This window comes from Podarcis gaigeae (genome assembly GCF_964106915.1).
Source record: "Podarcis gaigeae genome assembly, chromosome: 6".
Classification (NCBI taxonomy): Eukaryota; Metazoa; Chordata; class Lepidosauria; order Squamata; family Lacertidae; genus Podarcis; species Podarcis gaigeae.
In genome coordinates this window covers 87,369,530-87,391,873 of record NC_139682.1, presented here as the reverse complement: position 1 = coordinate 87,391,873, position 22,344 = coordinate 87,369,530, and the positions used below count along the sequence as shown (strand labels likewise).

At 41.2% G+C, this 22,344-nt stretch overlaps 1 protein-coding gene across 2 annotated transcripts in view; it reads right to left on the bottom strand.

Annotated features, from left to right (window-relative positions):
* Nucleotides 1–903: 903 nt before the first annotated feature.
* KIFAP3 (kinesin associated protein 3) overlaps nt 904–22,344 on the bottom strand; it is a 72,801-nt gene continuing 51,360 nt past the window's right edge. For both annotated transcript variants that reach the window (XM_083743834.1, XM_083743833.1), the window contains exons 19-20: nt 21,961–22,060; nt 904–1,297 (exon numbers count right to left, since the gene is read on the bottom strand). In XM_083743834.1, the coding sequence (XP_083599960.1) occupies nt 1,189–1,297; nt 21,961–22,060 (209 nt within the window). In that variant the 3' untranslated portion in view covers nt 904–1,188. The remainder of the gene's footprint in view (nt 1,298–21,960; nt 22,061–22,344) is intronic.

Genomic DNA, 22,344 nt, shown 5'->3' with positions numbered 1-22,344 from the left:
AGTTGCACGAACTCTCTCCTGGGGCTGGAAGGGGTTCGTTTAACCTCCAGTTTGCTAGTAAAACTGCATTACTATGTCGCGAAATGATGCAAAACTGAATTACTGTGTCACGAAATGATGTATGTCCAAAAAGTGTGTCACCAATGTGAAAAGTTTGGAAAGCTCTGGTCTACAGCAACGGTTTTCCTCTAGAACAGCAATGGCCAAACTTGGCCCTCCAGCTGTTTTGGGACTACAACTCCCATCATCCCTAGCTAACAGACCGGTCATAAGGGATGATGGGAACTGTAGTCCGAAAAGAGCTGGAGGGCCGAGTTTGGCCATCACTGCTATAGAATATGAATATGGAAAATGTGGAATTGTACTTTAAGTCTCAGTTAATTAAGAATGTCACTATGGTCTGGATCCCCCACCTATGCTTGTACACACGTAAATACAAGTTCCTCAGGAAACACACCTTGTACGTAGAGGTAAATTAAGCGCAGTTGCGCCAAAGAAGAGTAAAGTCAACATTTGGCATTCAGATATATGCACCTTTTCCAAGTTTGCCCTTTTGGTTTTCACCATTTTGACACCACTCCCTGTATTCAAACAACACAGAGCACCATGTGCATAGGATGTCTCTTGCAGTTTGCAAGCAGCATGGTCACAAAAGTATATGCACACCTGTGTTAGAACTATTCAATGACACTAATGCAACATATCACTTGTAGCAGGTGTATACGAAGTTGTGTCTCTGTTCGTAAAGTCTCATAGAAGGTGGCCAACCCTGGATTTAAGGGTGTTATTCAGCCTTCTTCAAGGACATTTAAAAGGATAAATCAATTACTTTTTCAGAAGCTAGTTAAAATTATTGCTCATCAACATTAGTAAGTTTAATTAAAAACTCACAGAGCCTCAGTATTCAGTACCACGGTCTACAGGACCTGCATTTAATAGCAATTAAATTAGTTGCTTAATATACATAACAAGTGTTGACATTCCAGTTAATAGATTTCAACATACAGCACAAACTGTACAAAAAGGGAGTCACAGAACGACTAACATTTCTTTGCAACACATACAGAAGAAAATACACCACAAAGACCCGTAAACTGTATAACCATGCACTAAGAAGACGGAGATAAGTCTTAATTTAACTACAGTTCAAGAATACGGGAAGGCAATAGTTTAATACATCAGGATGTTTTATCGGGCTCCAAAGGTGTAGTAGTACGGTTCATCTGGCCGATATCCGTAAGCAGTGGTGGGGCGGCTTGGGATACCCATGGGCTGGCCAAATCCATCCACAGCAACGCTATGCAGAAAAGAGAAACACCTGAGTTGACATTTGAAAACTGACCCTTGCAAACGGACATCACGCAGTACAAGGTCCCCTCTGACTTTTTCCAGAATGCAAAAATATATTGAAATGTACCTATTTGGTATCAAGCATATGCTGGGGGTTGAAGTCTCTGCCCTGTCTTAGAGAACTGGTTCTTATGTTCAAATCAGCTGTCTCTCCAGCAAATTAAGGCTACTTGGGTGACCAGAGTAACATGGAAGCAGCAATTAACACAGGAGTAGCCAGAAGTGCTTTGCATGGAAAATGTTGCCTTACACTCAATCAAATCGTTGGTCCATCATGGCCAAGTATTCATCATCATCTTATTTTATTGTTTATAGCCAATAGCCATCACATGGCAGTATGAACACAAATCGCACAGCTGCAAAGCAAAAGACATTTCATGCACCAGACCAGGACAAATCCACAATGTCCAAAATGTAAAAGCATCCCTTCTGGTCAGCATCCCTGGGGTTTGGCACTTCCACTATTCGGAAATGTTGACCTTATCTTTCTTGCCGCTAGTGCAAATGGTGCCACCTTAGAGCTGATGCAATTATCAACATCTGCCAGCAGCCATTTAATTTTCAAATCAGCTGGGTGACCTTCTAAGGCAGTGATGGGCAAACATGGCTGTTTTAGGACTACAATTCCCATCATTCCTGACCACTGGTCCTGCTAGCGAGGGATGATGGGAGTTGTAGTCCCAAAACAGCTGGAGGGCCAAGTTTGGCCATCACTGTTCTAAGGCAATCTGAAAAGGGGAGATAAATTTAGCTCTGAGTGAATCATACAGTGGACAATATAAAATATAATGTATCAGATCCTCTATAAGCCCTGATCCACATATACAGAAGAGAGCCAGTGTGGTGTAGTGGTTAAGAGTGGTAGTCTCGTAATCTGGGGAACCGGGTTCGAGTCTCCGCTCCTCCACATGCAACTGCTGGGTGACCTTGGGCCAGTCACACTTCTCTGAAGTCTCTCAGCCCCACTCACCTCACAGAGTGTTTGTTGTGGGGGAGGAAGGGAAAGGAGAATGTTAGCCGCTTTGAGACTCCTTAAAAGGAGTGAAAGGCGGGATATCAAATCCAAACTCTTCTTCTTCTTCTTCTTCTTCTACTACTACTACTCTTTTACAGATCTGTTAGCAAATCTCCCATCCAGATATTCAGTAAGCATTGTTTGAAATCTGAGCTGAGTGAAAGCTCATATAACAGGGGAGGGAGTTAATTCTCCCAAGTACATATAACCCTTTTGTGGTCTGATTTAATTTTAGTGTACCAAGTAGCAGGGTGGCAATTCTTTATATATTCAATATCCTTTTTTGCATCTTTGCTAAACACGGTATTTCGACTCTTGTGACCAGGAGCAACTACCAATATCACTGTTGGGGAGATCAAGTAACTCTGTATCAGACCTCTAAGAGATTTTACCCAGCCTTCTCTTTTCTGCAAATCCAAAAAGCATCTTTTGGCTAAGTGTTGTTCTGGCTGCAATGATATTTCCCCCCAATACAGAAACATGGATTTGTGTATACGAACTTTATTATAGAGTTAACGCCTTATAGAGTGTAGTGCTCCAGGTGTATTATGTGGCACTGCCAATATCGTACACAGGAATCTATTTTGAAGTACTACATCAAGTTCCTCCCTACAATGGTAACCCCATATAAGAGGTGAGACATAATCTTGGCTTCAAAAATCTTTGATGTTGGTTCCACTAAAGGATGGCCCTCTGTGTAATTGGTGCTTCTCACGCGTGCAAGTTTTTGCAGCATCCACATGTCATTATTCTCAAAAGGCCAGCCCATACTTCCACACATTCCTTTTAATCTGGATTTACCCTTCTGGAGGAAAACCTGATAGCCAGTGGCCTATTGGTGATATTGTGACAGCCCTTCTGCAAATTGAGCACTCATCTGGAAGCATCCTCCGTAGACTGAACAGAAGCTGCCCTGCTGGCAAAACCTTTTGTGCCCAATTCCATGCATTTCTTTTCTGGGTATAAGGGGGCAGAGGAGCAGGCTGCCAAGCCAGAAGCCTTTTTGAACCGGTAGATGGCACTCTCTCCTCATCTCTGGATGTTAGCTGCTTCCAGTCACTTTCAATTTACTTCAACCTACTCAAAACTACTCCTGAACATATTTTTTAATTAGGTAGGGGAGGGGAATCATGGTTTCAATTACATTCCGATCAAATCAACTCCTTTAGTTCAATAAACATGAAAGTAATTAGGTGCAGAGCCTTACAGTTCAGAGCTCGAGACATTTTGGTTATTTCCAAATGGTTTGCGTATGTGATGGCTCCGCTATGACAATTTGAGACATTAAACCAACATAATATTAAAACATTCAGATCACTGGAAAGATCACTGGGAAGGCTGTGAATCTGGCCCAATTTACATGTTACTTTTGTGGCATAATTGCTGCTCCCTTATAGTCAGTTCCCACATTGAAATGCTGGTGTCTAAAGTTTTAAATATAAGGATAGTTTTTAATGCCAGTGTCAGAAGTCCAATGGAGACATGGTGCTGGTACAGAACTTTTTAGGCATTTCTTAGTGTGGCAAACAACAACGAGAGAGGAGCAATCATACCCAAACACTAACATATAAATAAGGGGACCCTCACACAGGGGTAACTCATAGATAACTTTGTGGCTGGTAAGGGACAAGAATAGTAAAGACTGTCACCAATTTGCAGGACACCCTGATAATCAGCCCAAATCTGTAATACTCCTAGGAGTTGCTTGTCTAAAAATGTGTTGGCTTTGCTCTTCATTGCCTTTCTTCCCCACACAAGAGAACCTTTAAGCTTCAGATGGAAGCAGAAAACTATGAATAATACACATTCCAGGCAACAGACTAGGAGAAACCCCTAAACTATTCCATGCAGAGAACAAGACTTTGTGCAGTTAATAAATAAGTACCAGTGAGGCCTTAAAAGTTATTATACAAACTAATGAAGGTTTCATCACTTCATGCCTATTAGCACAAATTCTGACTTCTAAAATGGATGGTAGAATTTATACAATGAAAGTTCAATGTTTCTACTCTCCCTACCAACTAATGTGCTCAGAGTAGTTGCAAATTTGGGTATATCATAGCATGACCCAGGGTCATAAAAGCAGATTCTGAGGCCTCCACGATGTGGTAGAATTTAAGCTTTAGTTTGATTGTTTTTTTTTTAAAAAAAGTTTATATGAACATAAAAATGTGTTCCGCAGCTGGAACTCCAGAATGAATATTCAAGTAACGCTTTAGCAACTACAAAGAAGTGGCAGAAAGAAATCAGCAAGAAATCACTCCTTGTCTCTGTACCAATGCCCTACCATTTCATAGATCTCCTTAATTTTCTTTAAAAAATAAATAAATCCTAGAAGTACTTGAAGCTTTGATTTATTTATTTATAAATACTATTTCTTGCCTGTCCTTCAGCTAAGGTCCCATGGTATGTTACAGGAATAGAAAATATAATTATAAAAGCTGTTCAGCTAACGGTTCCTTTTCTAAAGCTGCAGATAGAAGTGACACCATAATCCCCATTTTGTATATGGGGACAAGACAATGCATCAACAAGCAATGGATCCACACTAGTACACATGAATTTTGCTAACAAAACGTGCACATGAGAATGAATATCATGCTCATAGTTCAAAACCATAGGCTACTCAAGCCCCACCCTCTTCCACACTGTGTTAACAAGCTAGCAATCTAATTCAAAGTTAACATTCAACAGTCACCACCTTTCAGATATGCAAATTTTTATATAGCTGCCAAAGTGTGCTTGGATAAATTGCAGGTCTTGGATGTAAGAATTCCTGCTGTTCAGAACAGCAGTTGCACTTCTGTGAAATCCAACAAAAAGCTATAAATAGAGGGGGAAACGGTCATTTATCATCCTCCTTTAGACTATGTATCAATGGGTTTAGGTTTCACAAGCTTCTTGCCACTGGTGGAATATACTGACACGCAAAACAGGTTCAGGTCTAGTTGCACCCTGGAACCTTTATAGTGACTGGGAGACATGGAGTTAAAGTAGTGAACAGCTTAGCTTAGCTAATTACTCTGTAATACTAACTTCAGTTGCTCGATCATTTTGAGATCCGTTAAAATAGGACTGTATATTTTACCCCCCTCTGCACTCTTAATGATTTGTTTTTTTAGTCTGAAATCATTTCCAGCCATCAGTTAAGCTTGTGGTCTCTACATATGCACTTCTCTTGAGCACAAATATTTCTTTTTCCTATTGGTCTGCCAGCCTTGTCAAGAGAAAATTGCACTGTAAACTGAATGCCAATACTTAACCTCTCGGATAACTCGGGCTCCTAGCATGATCTAGGACCTCTTCAGAATGGCAGCTGAGCTTTCTAATTTGCTCGTGAGAACTTGTCAAAAGAGGAAATGTTCCAAAAATACATGATGCATTTTATAAAGTCCTTGGGACTTGCACTGCTTCAGAGCAAATAAAAATACCACATATATTCAGGATCCCTAAATCAGCTGAGACATGTCAAATCAGCAAAGAGGAGTCAGAGAGGAGATACTATAGGCATCTTCAAATATCTAAAGGGCTGTCACATGGAGGCGGAAACATGCTTGTTTTCTCCTGCTCTGGAGAGAAGGACTTGAACCAATGGCTTCAAGTTCCAAAAAAAAAAGGAAATTCAAGCTACAAAATAGGAGTAACTTTCTGACAGCAAGAGCTGTTTGACAGTGGAACAGACTCCCACAAGGACTGGTGGACTCTCCTTCATTGGAGATTTTTAAGCAGAGGTTGGATGGCTACCCACCAGGGATGTTTAGTTGAGATTCCTGCTAAACTACCCTTGAGGTCCCTTCCAATTCTTATGATTCTGTTAAAATGAAAAGTATTACACCAATAAATTGCAATAATTCGTTGTGGCCCACAAAACCTAATTTCTTTCATAAGCACAGTCTGCGACAGAGTAGGAGAAAGACAGCTAATTTGGTGCTCACCTGTACAGTCACACATATTGGTTCCGTACGTGGCACAGAACAACATTCATGGTGCAAAGGCCTGGCTTAGCACCACGGGGCACATACACAAGTGAGCTGGGACAGGCATCATCCTGCTCAGTTTGAAAGCAGACTGATGCTGAGGCCTAAAAGAACCAGAGTCGAAAACAGGAATGAAAGCAAAACCCAATAAGCTGTGAAGTGGATCGTGGATGGGCTGTGTTTCTGCACAGCCGCAGCCACTCAAGCCTGAATTTTTCTAAAGCAACCAAGCCCATTTTGGGGTACTGATGCTGTTATTTCAAGCACTAAACAGCTTTGGATCCAAATCCTGATGGAGAACCTGCTCCCATACCAACCTGCCCATGCATTAAGACAGGAGTCAGCAAACTTTTTCAGCAAGGGGCCGGTCCACTGTCCCTCAGACCTTCTGGGGGGCCGGACTATTTTTTTTAAAAGCGAATTCCTATGCCCCACAAATAACCCAGAGATGCATTTTAAATAAAAGGACACATTCTACTCATGTAAAAACACACTGATTCTTGGACTGTCCGTGGGCCGGATTTAGGAGGCGACTGGGCAGGATCTGGCCCACGGGCCTTAGTTTGCCTACCCATGCATTAAGATCTTCAGACAAGGCTCTTCTTTGAGTTCCTTCTGTAGGAGAGCTGTATTTTATACATCCAGGAAGGAGAGGGGGCCTTCTTTGGTATATCCTCCCAGAGGAAGTAAAGGGAGGCGCTGACACTGCCACGTTAATACAGTTTTATTTGTCTAGGCTTTTTAGAATTCACCACATTAATTTAGCTAACTGAATGGTTTTTAGTTTAGTGCTTCTCAAATCTTATTTCATTGCTACGATTGTCAGTTTTGGTTTTAAAAATTCAATCATCAAAACACTATTACGGTTCATACACTGGAATTCATGTTTGGATGAAGATGTGTTCCAGAAAATTTCTAAATAAATAAATAAATAAATAAATAAATAAATAAATAAATAAATAAATAAATGTAGCCAGCAATAGTAAAAGTAAATAAATAACTGGCACACCAACAAAACAATCCACAAGAGGAAGGAAGTATCAATCATCATTAGTTTCGTAGCTTCTGCTACAGATAAATACAACTAGTGTTTGAATGTTTCCTAAAGAACTGAATTTGGTCTCTACACTGTTTGATACATTATTCAATACTAGATACACACCAAACTTGAGCCTATTTCTCAGCTGCTTTCAATGTTATTTTTCATCAAGATACATCTTAAGACTCCTGCTAAATTTTGTAATGGGCTGAATTCTTGCAACTACTGATAGGTGTAACATTAACATCATCCTCCCTACATCGCATAGTTATCAAAACATGCTAAGTTTCAACACTGTTAAGGATTATTGTTAATTAAATTTGTATACCACCCTATATCTGTAGATCTCAGGGTTGATTACAACATAAAACTACAATATAAAAAACCACAAAATACGTAATAAAAACAAAAGCAGAAACCCAATAATTTCACAACATTGAAAAGGGCCTCAGATGTCTATAAGGTCTTTAAGGTAACAGAGCTATGACAAGACTTTCTAGTAAGCTCTAGGAATAAAGGTTTTTCTTTCCTCCACTTTTGTTTTTAAAAAAGAACCTCAATTCACCTAATTTATTTAGCTCAGGAATGGGGAACCTTTGACCCTCCAGGTCTACAACTCTCCCCAACCAGCATGGTCAGTAGACAGGCATGAACAACTTCTGGGGACACACACACATTTCCCATCCCTGATTTAACAGTGCAATCCTCACCTCTCCATTCTGAAGGAAATCAGCCCTGAGTGCTCACTGGAAGGACAGATCCTGAAGCTGAGGCTCCAATACTTTGGCCACCTCATGAGAAGAGAAAACACCCTGGAAAAGACCCTGACGTTGGGAAAGATGGAGGGCACAAGGAGAAGGGGACGACAGAGAACGAGATGGTTGGACAGTGTTCTTGAAGCTACCAGCATGAGTTTTACCAAACTGCGGGAGGCAGTGGAAGACAGGAGTCCCTGGCGTGCTCTGGTCCAGGGGGTCACGAAGAGTTGGACACGACTAAACAAACTAAACAAAACAAAACAAAACAAACTAAACTAAACAAACCATGTCTACACAGAAGGAAGTGCTTGCGCTGCCTTCTCAAAGCCCGGAAAAGCTGGGACAGCACTAACTAGGCATGAACACATGGAGTTGCATTATAAATTTTTTTTAGAAGAGTCTACTGGATCAGGCCAATGGTGCATCTAGTAAACCATCGCATTCTCACAGTGACCAACCAGATAAGTATAGGAAGCCCATAAGCAGAACCCAAGCATGAGAACAGTTTCCTGTCCTGTGGTTTCCAGGAACTGATATTCAGAAGACACAGTCTCCGACAGTGGAGGCACACCAGAGTCACCATGACTTGTAGCCATCACTAGACTTTGCCTCCATGAACTTGTCCAATCCTCTTCTTAAGCCTTTATGTTGAGTTGGGCCCCTGGTGAGACATTTTGCCGTCCTTGTGGTTTGGATCACTGTCAAAGCTGCTCTTACGCATGAGTAAAGCATGCACATAGCTGCCCTTTCATCAGACAGACAGCAAATCCAAGTTCCACTGTGTGCATCTCTATTGTGAAGTGAATTTGTGAACTCGTAGTGAAGAAAGAGTAGAAAGACAAGGTGATTAAACCTTTTGTACTGCTTTTGTACCATGCAGTGGAGCTCTGCAAACATTCTGCTGGCTGTGGCTTGGCATTTAACAGCATGTGATCAGTGAGTAGGAGGAAATTTTATTCCATTTAACTGTTGCAGATTTACTGCAGTGAAAAAGGGCTATGTAACCTGAGAAGCGACAGAACAGAGAGATCAAAGCTGCAGTCTGGAAACTAAAATAAACCTTCAGGCTACTTCCTGCAAGAAAATTCACTCTGGCAACTAAAACAGAGTCCACCTAAAAACTGTTCTGTTTTATGAGCTGTCACAGCAGCACAAGTGGTTTGGACCAGTCAAGTTCAGAACATTATATTTCCTTGTTTCTGTCTCACATACTTCTGTAAGCAGTTTTATAGGGGAGTTTTATTTTAAAAAGAGAAAAATAGATTCCCCCCCTCCTCTGGGCTGAAATTGAGAAGGTCACAGCTAAACACATTAAAATGAGCAGGTCTTCATTTGCACATTCCATGCCCATTTACTACATTTTAATATTTTATTTTTGGGATTTACAGGCAATGTACATTTTCTTTATTAAGTCTTCCGCATTCTGTTCAATTATTGTTTAATATAGGCACAAATCAGTTTACACAGCCCAGATGGCTTGTAACCCAGGAGCTGGTCTATTCCAAGCACCACATCTGGAGGAAGTTCAGGGAGCAGCAAGAACATGGGAATTAATTAATACTAAGTTTCAGAAATTGACAATTTTTTTGTTCTCTCGTAGGACATGGAGGAACCTGAAATTACTGCACCAACATTCAAGACCCAGTTTCAGTATGTATTAATGCTGACCAGACTGCAGGTGTAAGTGAGTTAAAGAGCCACATGTGAGAAAACAATGCAGCTAAATACTTGAGCTAGATTAACAGCTGAATACACAGTCTCCAAGAGAAAAGCATCAGATAAATGTTCTGCTCAGAATTATCACCACTCACTACAATTCACAGATATTTCATGGAATAATTAAAAACTAACTGCTGAAGCAATCATAAAACTTCCACAAACTGCAAGTTGCTTAGCAAAATTCATTGTCAGAGCTATCTGTCACTCACTCACTGACACATTTCTACAAGGCCTAAATGCAGGTCCTGCTATCCAAACACAATGCGTTCTCAGGAAATTATTTGTTAGACAAGCATTCACACAATGAGTTGACCATTTCCATTGTTTCCTATGAGGGCATTTCTAATGTGTTCCCAACCACAGAATTTTGACTCCCATGTGATGAAAAAATAACTGGGAAAACCTTCTTGAAACCTTGCAAAAGGCAAACAAGGGGGAAAAATACACTCTTATTGGTCTGAACTCTCCCATTTCCTCCCTACCTCCCACCATGGTTTCTGGTAAAATGGCTGATGTGGATCAGCAAAACACCCAAATTAAGTCTTGTTTAAGGCTGGTTATTTGCTTACGGTACTACACACAAGTCTGGCTGACTATCTAAATCTGTATTGTATACAGCACAGTTTGGATACTAACTCCTTGTGTTTGGATAAGTGGATCTTTGTATAATGAGCATAATTTATACCCCGCCCATCTGGCTGGGCTTCCCCAGCCACTCTGGGCTGCTTCCAACAAAATATTAAAATACTGTAATGCATCAAACATTAAAAGCTTCCCTAAACATGCATGTAACTGGAAATGGGTTAACCAAAACCTGGCAGGTTTCATTCAGTGTTGCACAGCCACCTCCCAGTTTTTTCACTACAGTTCAATACTAAAAGCACATTTTAATGGGAACAGACCTATGATGTGACCACTCCAGGACTATGTTTGCCTCCCACCTACAAACACAAACACACACACTCCAACACAACTGAAGTGTAGAAAATATACCTGAGCAATAAAAAAAAGTTATTAGAAGCGCAAAGGCACCACCAAATACTGTATTTTTCTGCGTATAAGACTAGGTTTCCCCCTAAAAAATAATGTCCAAAATTAGGGGGTGTCTTATACTCTGGGCCATCTCCCCCCTCCATTTTCATAAATATGAGTACCCAAAAATAGGGGGCGTCTTATAGACGGAAAAAGTATGGTAAGCTGTGGGAGGGTCTGTGGAGAAACAACATCTAAACGAGAACTCTGCAGACAGATCTCTGGTTTCACAGTCTTTGGACAACCGTAGACACAATGGAAAAACTGAGACTAAGGCTAGAGAAGTGTTTCAGAAATGGGAGGATTTATAAATGAACTGTCCTAGGCTGAGCTCTCCCAAGAGCTTAGCTGCTCCCAGCCCTCTTGGTTGCCAGCATCATTGACCAATGATAATAGCAGTAACTTCCCAGAGTTAAGCAGCATTCTGTTTCTGCCTGATTCTGTAGTGAAGATCCCTGAGCACACCTGTACATTGCACTGCTGAATCTGGAAAAGTGTAGTTTTTCAAAGGAAGGAGAAAAGCTGAGGTGTGAAAGGCCGTATCTCCCTAGAAACAGTGTTTCCTCAAGTTTTGAGGTCAGAATGCAAGTCCAGGAAAGTGCCTCTTTCCTGCAAAAGGAATAAGCGGTTGGAGTGGAGTTACAACAGCTGGTCAAAACCCTGCTGACTGCTAACCAAACAGTGTTGTGCTGGACACTTTTATGTGTCCTTCTTGCTAGAGGCCCTGCCCATCAGCCAAGAGGCCAGAAGACCTGGAAGTAAAGACTCCCCCACCCCAGAACTCCTGGAGAATGCCAAGACTATCTTATGCCATCCATGGTATAAACCCTGGCAGCAATTTTGACTAATAGGCTTAATACCATTAATAAGTAAATGTTCTGATGATGATCAAACAGGTTTCACTAAATAATAAGGTTCCAACATTTATTTTTCGATTTGGAATCATGGAGAAGGGTCCTATTTTTTGCAAGCATTTCAGACAGTGAATATAATTTTGAACTTCTTTTTATTATTATTAATTAAACTCCTACTCCTACAGCCAAGCAGCGCATCAGTTGACCCCAACCCACTGTATTGTCTTTTCTTGTGGTATGAGGCAGGGCTCCCTGCTCTAACTGACAGGTACCTCCACTTTCAAGAAAGGGGCTGCATCCAACTAAATTCTACTCAGAGAAGAACCACTGGTATTGATGGATCCAAGTTAGTAGATCCTTGAATTTCACCGGGTCTGCACAAAGTATAACTAACAATGGACACAATCCAAGGTGTTTTGTAATATGGATTAAGTAGGTACAAAGGATTAAGTTAAGATCCTTGATAAAATGTGACGTGTTAAAAAACAGCACGAGAATAAAACTGTCTTAGTTATACAGTGGTACCTTGGTTTACAAACATAATCCATTCTGAAGGTCCGTTTGTAAACCAAAACAGGTTGTAACCCAAGGCGCGCTTTTGCCAATGGCGCCCCCAAAATCTTTTTGTTCGTAATCCAAAAAAAGGTTGCACTTCTGGGTTTGACGTGTATATAATCCAAAACATATGCAAACCAAGATGTATGCAAACCAAGGTACCACTGTATTAAGTAACACCATAGTCAGCAATACCTGGGCATAAACCAAGCAAGCTGATGTTGTTGCCACTGGCCGGGCTGTACTTGAAAGTTAAGTTGCAAATGTGTTTGGATGCTTTCCTGAGAAGCTACAGCTCTTCCTCAGCAGTGAAAGGGAGATGGGAAGCCGGTGTTGCTTGGGATCCGCTGATAAAGACACTGATGGAGGTGGAGAAAGAGCCCCCAGCGGCTCTGCCCAGAATTGAAGGGGGAAACATGAAAGGAATATCTAATATATTCAAAGCTTGTTTTCTCCTGCTCTGAAGGGCAAGGCCCAAACCAATGGATACAAGTTACAAGGAAGGAGATTCTGATTCAACATCAGGAAGAAGTTTCTGATGGTAAAAGCTGTTCAACAGTAAACTGGACCATCTCAGGGGGTGGTGGACTTTCCTTCGTTGGAGGTTTTTAAGCAGAGGCTGGATGGCCATCGGTCACTGATGCTTTAGTTGAGATTCTGCATTGCAGGGGTTGGACTAAATGACCCTTGGGTCCCTTCCAACTCTATAATTTTATGATTCAATCCTCGTTGGGCTGTTTTGGGGGTTCATATCCTTATGGTAAAGTTAAAGGGTAAAGGGACCCCTGACCATTAGGTTCAGTCGTGACCGACTCTGGGGTTGCGGCGCTCATCTCGCTTTATTGGCCGAGGGAGCCGGTGTACAGCTTCCGGGTCATGTGGCCAGCATGACTGGTTCTGGCGAACCAGAGTAGCGCACGGAAACACCGTTTATCTTCCCGCTGGAGCGGCACCTATTTATCTACTTGCACATTGATGTGCTTTCAAACTGCTAGGTTGGCAGGAGCAGGGACCGAGCAACAGGAGCTCACCTCGTTGCGGGGATTCGAACCACCAATCTTCTGATTGGCAAGTCCTAGGCTCTGTGGTTTAACCCACAGTGCCACCCGCGTCCCTATCCTTATAGTACTTTTGTCGAAATACTTTTTGAGGGATTTTAGCTGACTTTGGGTTCCCTCAAAACCTCCAATACCACCTCCTTGCATGTGGGGGTTGTGTTTTGAATGCAGCAGGACTCCCAAGCTGGGCATTGGAAATGGAGGGAAGGAAGATATTTGCCTGTTAAGGTCATACCTTTTTTCGGATTAGAACATTCTTTCCTCTGGAAACACCAGTTTTTCAAAGCCTCTAGAGACCTTTTCTTGTTCACTGAAGTAGATTTACAGTTTGCTAATGCTGATGTGTGATAAACTAATAAAACGTTACTACTGGTTTATAGGCCCAATCTGCTAATAAAATCTAATTCAGTTCTTCCTGGAGAGGGTAGGCAAATGAATGATGTCCAAGTGCTAAAAGTCGAATATCACTTCATTTCACTGGACTTAAAGGGAACTCAGAAGTGTCTTAAGAACATTCAACAAAAGTGCTCGTTATATGTAATGATTAAGAGTCGCTGCCAACGTAGCCACTAATGCCAGGATCCAACTCTGGCTATGTGAAGTTATGATGGCTAGCAACTCCAGTTAAGCATCAAAATCTGCAACCAGCTAAAAGCACTGCAGTGTGGATTGTATCATCCATCTTCAAATGCACATGAAAACATGCATCTGATATACCTCTATGTTTGCTGACCTGCAAACATGAGCCTACTTCCCCATAAAGTTCTCCTTATCCGAATAAAGGCACATACATGGTTCTGTATAATGATATAGTACTAGTATATGCATACTAGGGGCTGTTCCTGCCATCACCAAACTCTCTTCCCTTAGACCTTGCCAACCCTGCCCTTATAGCTCACCCAAAGCCCCCCATCCTCTTACAGTTTGTAACCACTGCCCAATCCTGATAGTGGCTGGTGAGCTGGCATGGGTGGGGTTCAGTTACTCTCCAGCTTGCCAACACTGTGCGTCACCACCACTTAGCAAAAGCGGCAGGGACCTCAGTGCATGGTGGTGGAGCCAATTCAAAGCTCCTGCCTCCATGCACCATGCTAAGCTCCCATGTTACATCACTGGGCAATAATGGCACCCCAAAACAGTTCATCCTTCCCTCCTTACTGCTTGCCTCAAACAATTATCATTTCAGCCTCAGGTGTGGAGGATGAGGAAGGGGAAAGTGGCCAATGACAGTAGCAGAAGAGGAGAGGTGCTGAGGCGTTATTCTGTTCTGCCTGTTCCTCTGTGGCTTGCATGGGCCTCCTTGGCCACTGCCACTGTAGAGGCTGAAATAGCAGCATCAGGTTTGAGATTTATGGCATGTAATGCCTTGAAAGAAAACATTATGAAAATGATATATAGGTGGTACATAACTCCAGTCAAGCTTGCAAAGATATATCATGTGTCTGACAATAAATGTTGGAAGTGTAAAGAAGCTGAAGGAACATTCTTTCACCTCTGGTGGACTTGCCCTAGAGTGAAGGCTTTCTGGGAAATGATATATAATGAGCTGAAAAAGGTATTTAAGTATACCTTCCCTAAGAAACCAGAGGCCTTTCTTTTAGGCATTGTCGGCCAGAGTGTGCAAAAGAAGGATCAAACCTTTTTTATGTATGCTACAACAGCAGCAAGGATACTCATCACCAAAAGCTGGAAAACTCAAGATTTGCCCACACTGGAAGAATGGCAGATGCAACTGATGGACTATATGGAACTGGCGGAGATGACTAGCAGAATCCGAGATCTGGGAGATGAACTGGTGGAGGAGGAATGGAAGAAATTTAAGGACTATATACAAAAATATTGTAAATTGTATGAATGTTAAGAAAGATGTAAGATTAGCAATAGAATGGCTCCAACAAATTAGCTACAAGGAATACAAATCTAATTGTAATTGAAAGAAAAGACAAATTTTGGATAAATTGTTATAACTAAGTCTTTAAAAGAGTGATTTAAATTCTAAAATCTGAGATTTAGTATTGGAAAAATATATTATATGAATTGAAACAAGTTAATAATTTGCTAGTAAAATTTATGAGTTTAGGATGCAGGAACAAGAGATGTGAGGAAGTCCAAAGATGAGAATGAAATGTGGATATTGGAAAATACTATGTTATTATGTATGTTTTTTATTGTGTAAACAAAAACTTAATAAATATTATTATAAAAAAAATATATTAAATACTGATACACGGTTTCTGAATAAATAAATAAATAAATAAATAAATAAATAAATTTCGAGGGAAAAAAAAAAATGAAATAGCAGCATCAGTCTGAGATAGGTAGTGGCAGAGCAAGCCAGTTGATGGGAAGGTAGTCTGTCCTGACAGTTCCTATGTGGCTCACCTGGGTCACCTGCCCATCTGCTTGCCCACCTGGGCTGCCCACCTGCATGACAACTCTTCACTGCAAATACAGGACAGTGGTACCTTGGTTCTCAAACTTAATCCATTCCAGGAGTCCGTTCAACTCCCAAAACTGTTGGAAAAACAAGGCGCGTCTTCCAATTGGCTACAGGAGCTTCCTGCACTCAACTGGAAGCCGTGTCAGACATTCAGCTTCCGAAAAATGTCACCTAACCGGAAAACTCACTTCCAGGTTTGTGGCATTTGGGAGCTGATTTGTTTGGGAGCCAAGCCATTTGACTACCAAGGTACCACTGTATACTGGGATTAGGTTCCCACCATCTCCAAATATTAAAGAATTTTGAAACAAAAGCAACTGCAGTAATTTTATAGACTGTGACATATCTTGCTCTACTACGGCCAGAAAAGGTAAGAAAACACTACCATGGTAATAGTAGCTTTTACAAACCACAAACGACTTGTCATAAGCTGGGGAAAGATAGAAGTGTGACAAATATATAATAAAGGATGTGTGGCAAAGTCTTCACTTTTTTACTCTATGTCCTGTGTTGTTTTTAAGACATACGAGCTTTCCTTATTAGAATGTCTTAACCTACCAGCTTATAAATTGTACATACAGAACCAGCTTTGTCACAGTCTTACATTTTTACGGCACACCTACCATCTTGAAATTGTAATACTCTACCCCCACCCCAAAAATCACTAACTTTACTTTAAAACCTCCATTCACAAATGGAACACAATGCCTCTGCAACGAGCATTTCAAATTTAAACTAAATACCACCCAGGTCCCAATCCAACACTAAATACTACACTATAAAGGTAAAGGACTTTTAAGTCCAGTCGCAAACGACTCTGGGGTTGCAGCGCTCATCTTGCTTTACTGGCCGAGGGAGCCGACATTTGTCCACAGACAGTTTTTCTGGGTTATGTGGCCAGCATGACTAAGCCGCTTCTGGCGAAACCAGAACAGCGCACGGAAATGTCATTTACCTTCCTGCCAGAGTGGTACCTATTTATCTACTTGCACTTGATGTGCTTTCGAACTGCTAGGTTGGCAAGAGCAGGGACCGAGCAATGGGAGCTCACCCCTTTGCAGGGATTCGAACCACCGACCTTTTGATCGGCAAGTCTCTCTACACTACACTGGTTCTCAAATGGATCTTCTAGCCCATTTGTGCTGAAAGGCCTGGGTTGAGCAAATTTATTTTATTTGCTTTTTCACCTACCACTGGGGTGGCTGTGGCTCCTACATTTTTCCTTCTACCCTTCTACAGTGGTACCTCCGGTTATGAACTTAATTCGTTCTGGAGGTCCATTCTTAACCCAAAACCATTCTTAACATGAGGCACACTTTCACCTATGGGGCCTCCCGCTGCCGCCGTGTGACTTCCACTCGCATCCCGGGGCAAAGTTCGCAACCCGAGGTTCCACTGTACATGGTAAGCCTGTTTTAGCTGTGTGAAGCATCAACCAATGACTTAGTTAAAACAAGGGACTACTCTGGCTATGATTTTCCTTGGCTATCTGAAAATTATTTTCTCCGTTTTCTCCTTCCCTCCCCCCTCCATTCTCCTGAGAAGTGTTTGAAACTTGCTATTACTTTGGCAAGGACCCTGTTATTCTGAAATTGCAGGGCTTTTCATTTATGTGCATTTATATCACTACCCTGTATTTTTCACTTGGGGGCTGCATTTGTCAAACTTTTGAAAACTGCATTACTCTGCTCTGCAAAATAAAGCAAAACACACTTTTGTTCTGAGTGTGTCTGTTAGATTTGCGCTTTTGAGTTGTGCTTTATTTTGTGCAAAAAACCCACATTTTTTTCCTGTTTATCATCGTCGTCTTCTTGCTGAACCTCATAAAGCAATACTACCCTCATCCAGCATTGGAGTTCAACAGAACTCCAAACAAAGTAAGAGACTGAAAGCTCATTTTTATTGTAGTCTTAGAAGGGGGAATGGCTGGCAGGGGGTGAGGCATGACTATCATGAACCCTGCACTTCTGAATTTGCCACTATACTACTGTGTTAAGGGGTGGTGGCTAAAATATTTGGCTTGGATACAAGGGCAGCCCAAAGTTACAAACCCCTGGGTAAAGTTATTTTATGGAAGTTATCTAATAAAGAACCAGAAGGCAGTGAGAAACATGTGTGTGGTAGTACTGTGTTAAATGCAGTAAACAGCTGATGAAATGCTGAAAGTGTTTCTCAAATTGAGAAGGGGAAGCCTCAAGCACAGAAACATACGATTCTTATTAGGTTGTAAACAGTTAAGCATTAAAATGCCCTAGAATGATATTATGGAATGAATGAAATGCACACTATATAAGAGAATCCCGCCTTACTGCAATTATTTTTAATTAGCCTTCCTATTAAGTATGATTTTAACTTCCAACACCAAGTCGGATTTGAAGAGATGGGCAGTTGAACTCCGAACGCTGGGGAATAGCAATTCTGCTGTTCATGCCCCAGAGCACTAATGCATTTTACATCAAGCTCAAACATCAGGAAATCCTGGCTTCTGGCGCCAAGAAGTTCAAAACTGTAATGACACATGTCTGAAAACTGGGATTCACTACCCAAATGCTGCTGTCTATTCTTTCAAGCAAATCACTGTCTCCCCCTCCTTTGCTATGTGAAACGGAGTTTTTGCAGCAGAACATGTTTTCAATTAGGTAGTTTTTGTCTTACGAATAGCTCTGCGGATAACCATATAAGAAGTATTCTCAGAAAGAAGGAATGCACTGGAAAATCACAACACAGGTTTTGTGCATATATCCTACTATGCTGCCCCAATTCTAATATTTGGCAGAAAAGCTACAATTTTATCAGTAAGTCATATATTATAGAACATTAGCAATATTGCAGCATAATTATCATAACATCACAACTGTGCCTATGCAACAACTTGCCAGTCCCATTTGAAGCATTTGTGTGCTGATACATTGTGAGAAGGGGAAACCAGCAGCAGCGAGGACTCACTGATGGGGTTACCTATTCAGTTTCTGAGCTTGAAATGGTGCTTTGGAGAATGCTCAAGAGGGCGATTTATTGTCAATCCTATAGTACAAACTGTATTGCAAATTCAGTGATCCAGGTGATCCTCGAATGAAGGGCGGTAAATAAATTTAATGATAATAATTTCCAAGCAGGAAATGATGCCTGAATATACACAGAACAATGTTGTATTGTCTGGAGGTGAGGAAGGGAGAAAGATTTGGCAGGGTAAGGAAGAGACCCACAAGAATGACCGGTACCTTTGTGAGCATTGCTATTGAACACTTGCAAAAATCCTTGATGTTTTGCAAGTATTTGGCTGGTTTTGACTTGAGTTGGGTGGGGTTCTTGCATTACTATTTTCTGCATCTGAGAGGCCTCCATATAGCACAGTATATGAATAATTATGTATCAGATACCTAAAGCCCCCTTTTAAATATTTGCAGCAATCTGTGTGAAGGCCTCTAAGGTAGGTGTCCATGTGACACTTGCAAAACTAGTACCTAAAGCAGTTTAAAGCAATACCCACCACCATAAAATGAATAAACATTTGCTTGGCAGGCAGCACCCAAAGTTCTGGTCCTGCAATCGCCCATCACATTGTGCTCAATCCTATGAAAAATTAACAGTGCAGGAAGTGCCCCCCCCAGCTACATTTAAAAAGGGATTGTCAACTCTTGATTTTTATGTTTGATTTTACTCTAAATCAATCCGGATCTCTGAAAAAAGCAAATTAAGTACACAAAATGTTAGCTATGTGAATTTAGCACTGCACTGAATTATCACAGGGTTCGTTTTACAGTGCAAATGCTGCCATGGGATTTTTAATTTTTTTTTAAGTGTGTGTGTGTGGGGGGGGGGAGATTCTGCCAAAAGATGCCAGCTTTTCATGCTGAACGAAGCACATCACGATCTCTCTTCCACCTGGCAGGCATGAGAAGGGGAGGGCCGTAAGTGTGTATCACAGCTCTAAGCGGCCACTGGAAAGGAGAGGAACATTTTGCCTTTTCTCACGCATCTCCTTAAATCTACCAAAACAGTGATGCATTTTTGTAGAATGTAAAAGGTTTGGTGAAAAGGGCCCTCAGCACTAATGCTACTTGGTCTCTACAGTGCAAGGGACCAAAATGCATCAGTTTTCAGAATATCTTTTTATATATACATTTGCATTCGAGGTCCTGAAAGCAACTGTAACTTTTGTGTGAGGACAACTTGCTTTTTCACAGCTGAAGAAAAGGGCCTCATTTGGCAAACAGACAAGATGTTTCACACACACACACACACACACACACACACACACACACAGCCAGATTGCAGCCATCATCATCTTTCATAAGAATATACAGCCAAGAGGGACCTTAGTGATCATGATGGATTATTGCCTGCTGAAATCTGTCATCTCAACGGGCCATAAATAAAAATACAGATCTGTGAACCTCACTTTCAGACTCATAAGCTAGTTTGCATACTTCCATGCTCAAATTCCTCTAGTAAATAGTAATATTTATTTGGTTGGCAATTTAGGTGTCTAAAATAAAGCATGTAAAGGCAGTTCAGCTCTCAGGGCTTTCACATTTCTATACCAAAATTTTAAAGCAGCTCCAGGTTGTAGTATTTCCGGAAAAAGTTCCAGTGCCATTTCTTACCAGCTACATTCTTCCTTTGTGTGACATTCTCTTGTTAGGAAATATTCACATACAATGCACTTCTCCCAGACGTGTCTTACTGAAGAATATACTACAGTTTATGCACTGTTCAAAGGGATACCTTCCAAACCCATCTCTTTATTTCACAAACATGTCTCCTAAATAAAAGGTGTTCCATAATTCCAGCAAAGAAGCAATGCCAAATCTGTTGCAAAATCAAAGTTCACCTACTTGGTCTTCGCAGAAAAGTTGGCACATGATCAGAATGGAAGAGACGGGAGAGGTGCAGACACACATTTCTGAAAAAACTAGTGCGGCAATGGATTTTTATGATATTAAATTTTCAAGATGAAAAGTGTGCTTTTGAGTGATTTTAGAAGCCCTAGGGAAAATAGCCCTAGCTTAGTGATTTTTTGCATCCCTTTTCAGGGATGTATATGGTTGCTTTTCTATCATTTAAACGTTGCTTCTTGTGATCAAGGTTCACTTTTCCTGGCAGTACACAGCCAGCCAGATCTAATATTGCAATAACTCAACTAAGGGCAAAAAAGCCCTCCCACTGATTGCACAGGCATGTGGGAAACATTTTGTTTTGCTACATTGCAGTTGCCGTTTTATTGTACTCAACAGCATCTGCCTTGATCTAGAAGCATATAACACACATGGCTACATGAGCTAAGATATACACAGGGAGATGCACTTCTGAATGTGTCTTCTCATTCACATCTCACCTAACTTAATCAGGAGAGCACACCATCAATGACAAAGCCCATCCTCTCTTCCTTGACACTCTTTGTGAACAGCCTCTCTTAAAAGGATGTGGAAAATCACTAAAGGGGGGGTCGTTTTGTAGAATAAAGTGTTGCAAAACGTGCCACTACCACTCATTTCAGCTCAATGCTTAAAATTACTCTGAGTGGCTTTTTGGAGCCCAGGGCATCAGCAATAATGCTGTCCGTTAGGTAGAAAGATTTTAGTTAAAAAATAATAACAGCAGTAGAGAAATTTATATTTAACAACTCATTTAAAATCACTGAAACCATCTCTGTTAAGTAAATCAAAACTCCAAATACAGACCAGTTTCCAAATAACAATGCCTGTCACAACACGGAAATAATTGTGTGGTCTGGTTTTGTGTTCTATTTTATTGATTTTGGGAAGCTATCAGAAATACTTTGTTATACCAATCTGTTAGAAGAAACCCAGGATTCAGCTGACAGCTGGGGCTTCCAACATAACAAAATGGTAAAGTTTGGTGAATGGTTTCTACTTTGCAGCTTTGTTCCCATATTATGCTTTTTTAAAGTGGCTTGACTTGACAGTTGAATGCCGTCATGCACTGGGTGGCTGGGGAGATACAGAAAGAGAATGGCTGCCATATTCTCCTGACATTGGGCTTCCACCAAATCCTATAGCCCCTCAGGCAGCAGAGATGGAGTACAGAATCGCACCTACCCTGAAACACATGTTTGAAAATGGACAAATCCAAAGCTTAAGATGTGACATTGATAATGTTTGAATTAAGATAAGCTTAGCCTTTTGCAGAATCAATTTACCTGCTGGAGAAATGATGCTGACCCACAAGGTCTCCATTCTGAAGGTGGTAATCACCGAAGAAATCAGGACTCACTGCTCCATCATGTGCTATCAGTCCCTCTATATAAAGAGAAGAGGTAGAGGCTGAGTGTGCTGTTTATTCATTTTTATTTACTATTACATTTACATTCCACCATTCCTCCAAAGAGCTCAAGGTGGTGTATATGCTTCTTCATTTCATCCTCACAACAACCCTGTGAGGTAGGTTAAGTTGGGACATAGGGACTGTCCTGAGGTCACCTTCAAGCCTGAGAGGGGATTTAGTCTCCCAGAACCTAGTCTGACCCTTTGACCATTACCCTACCCTAGAAAGTCTTGGCAAACTTGTGAAAATTCAGACCCAG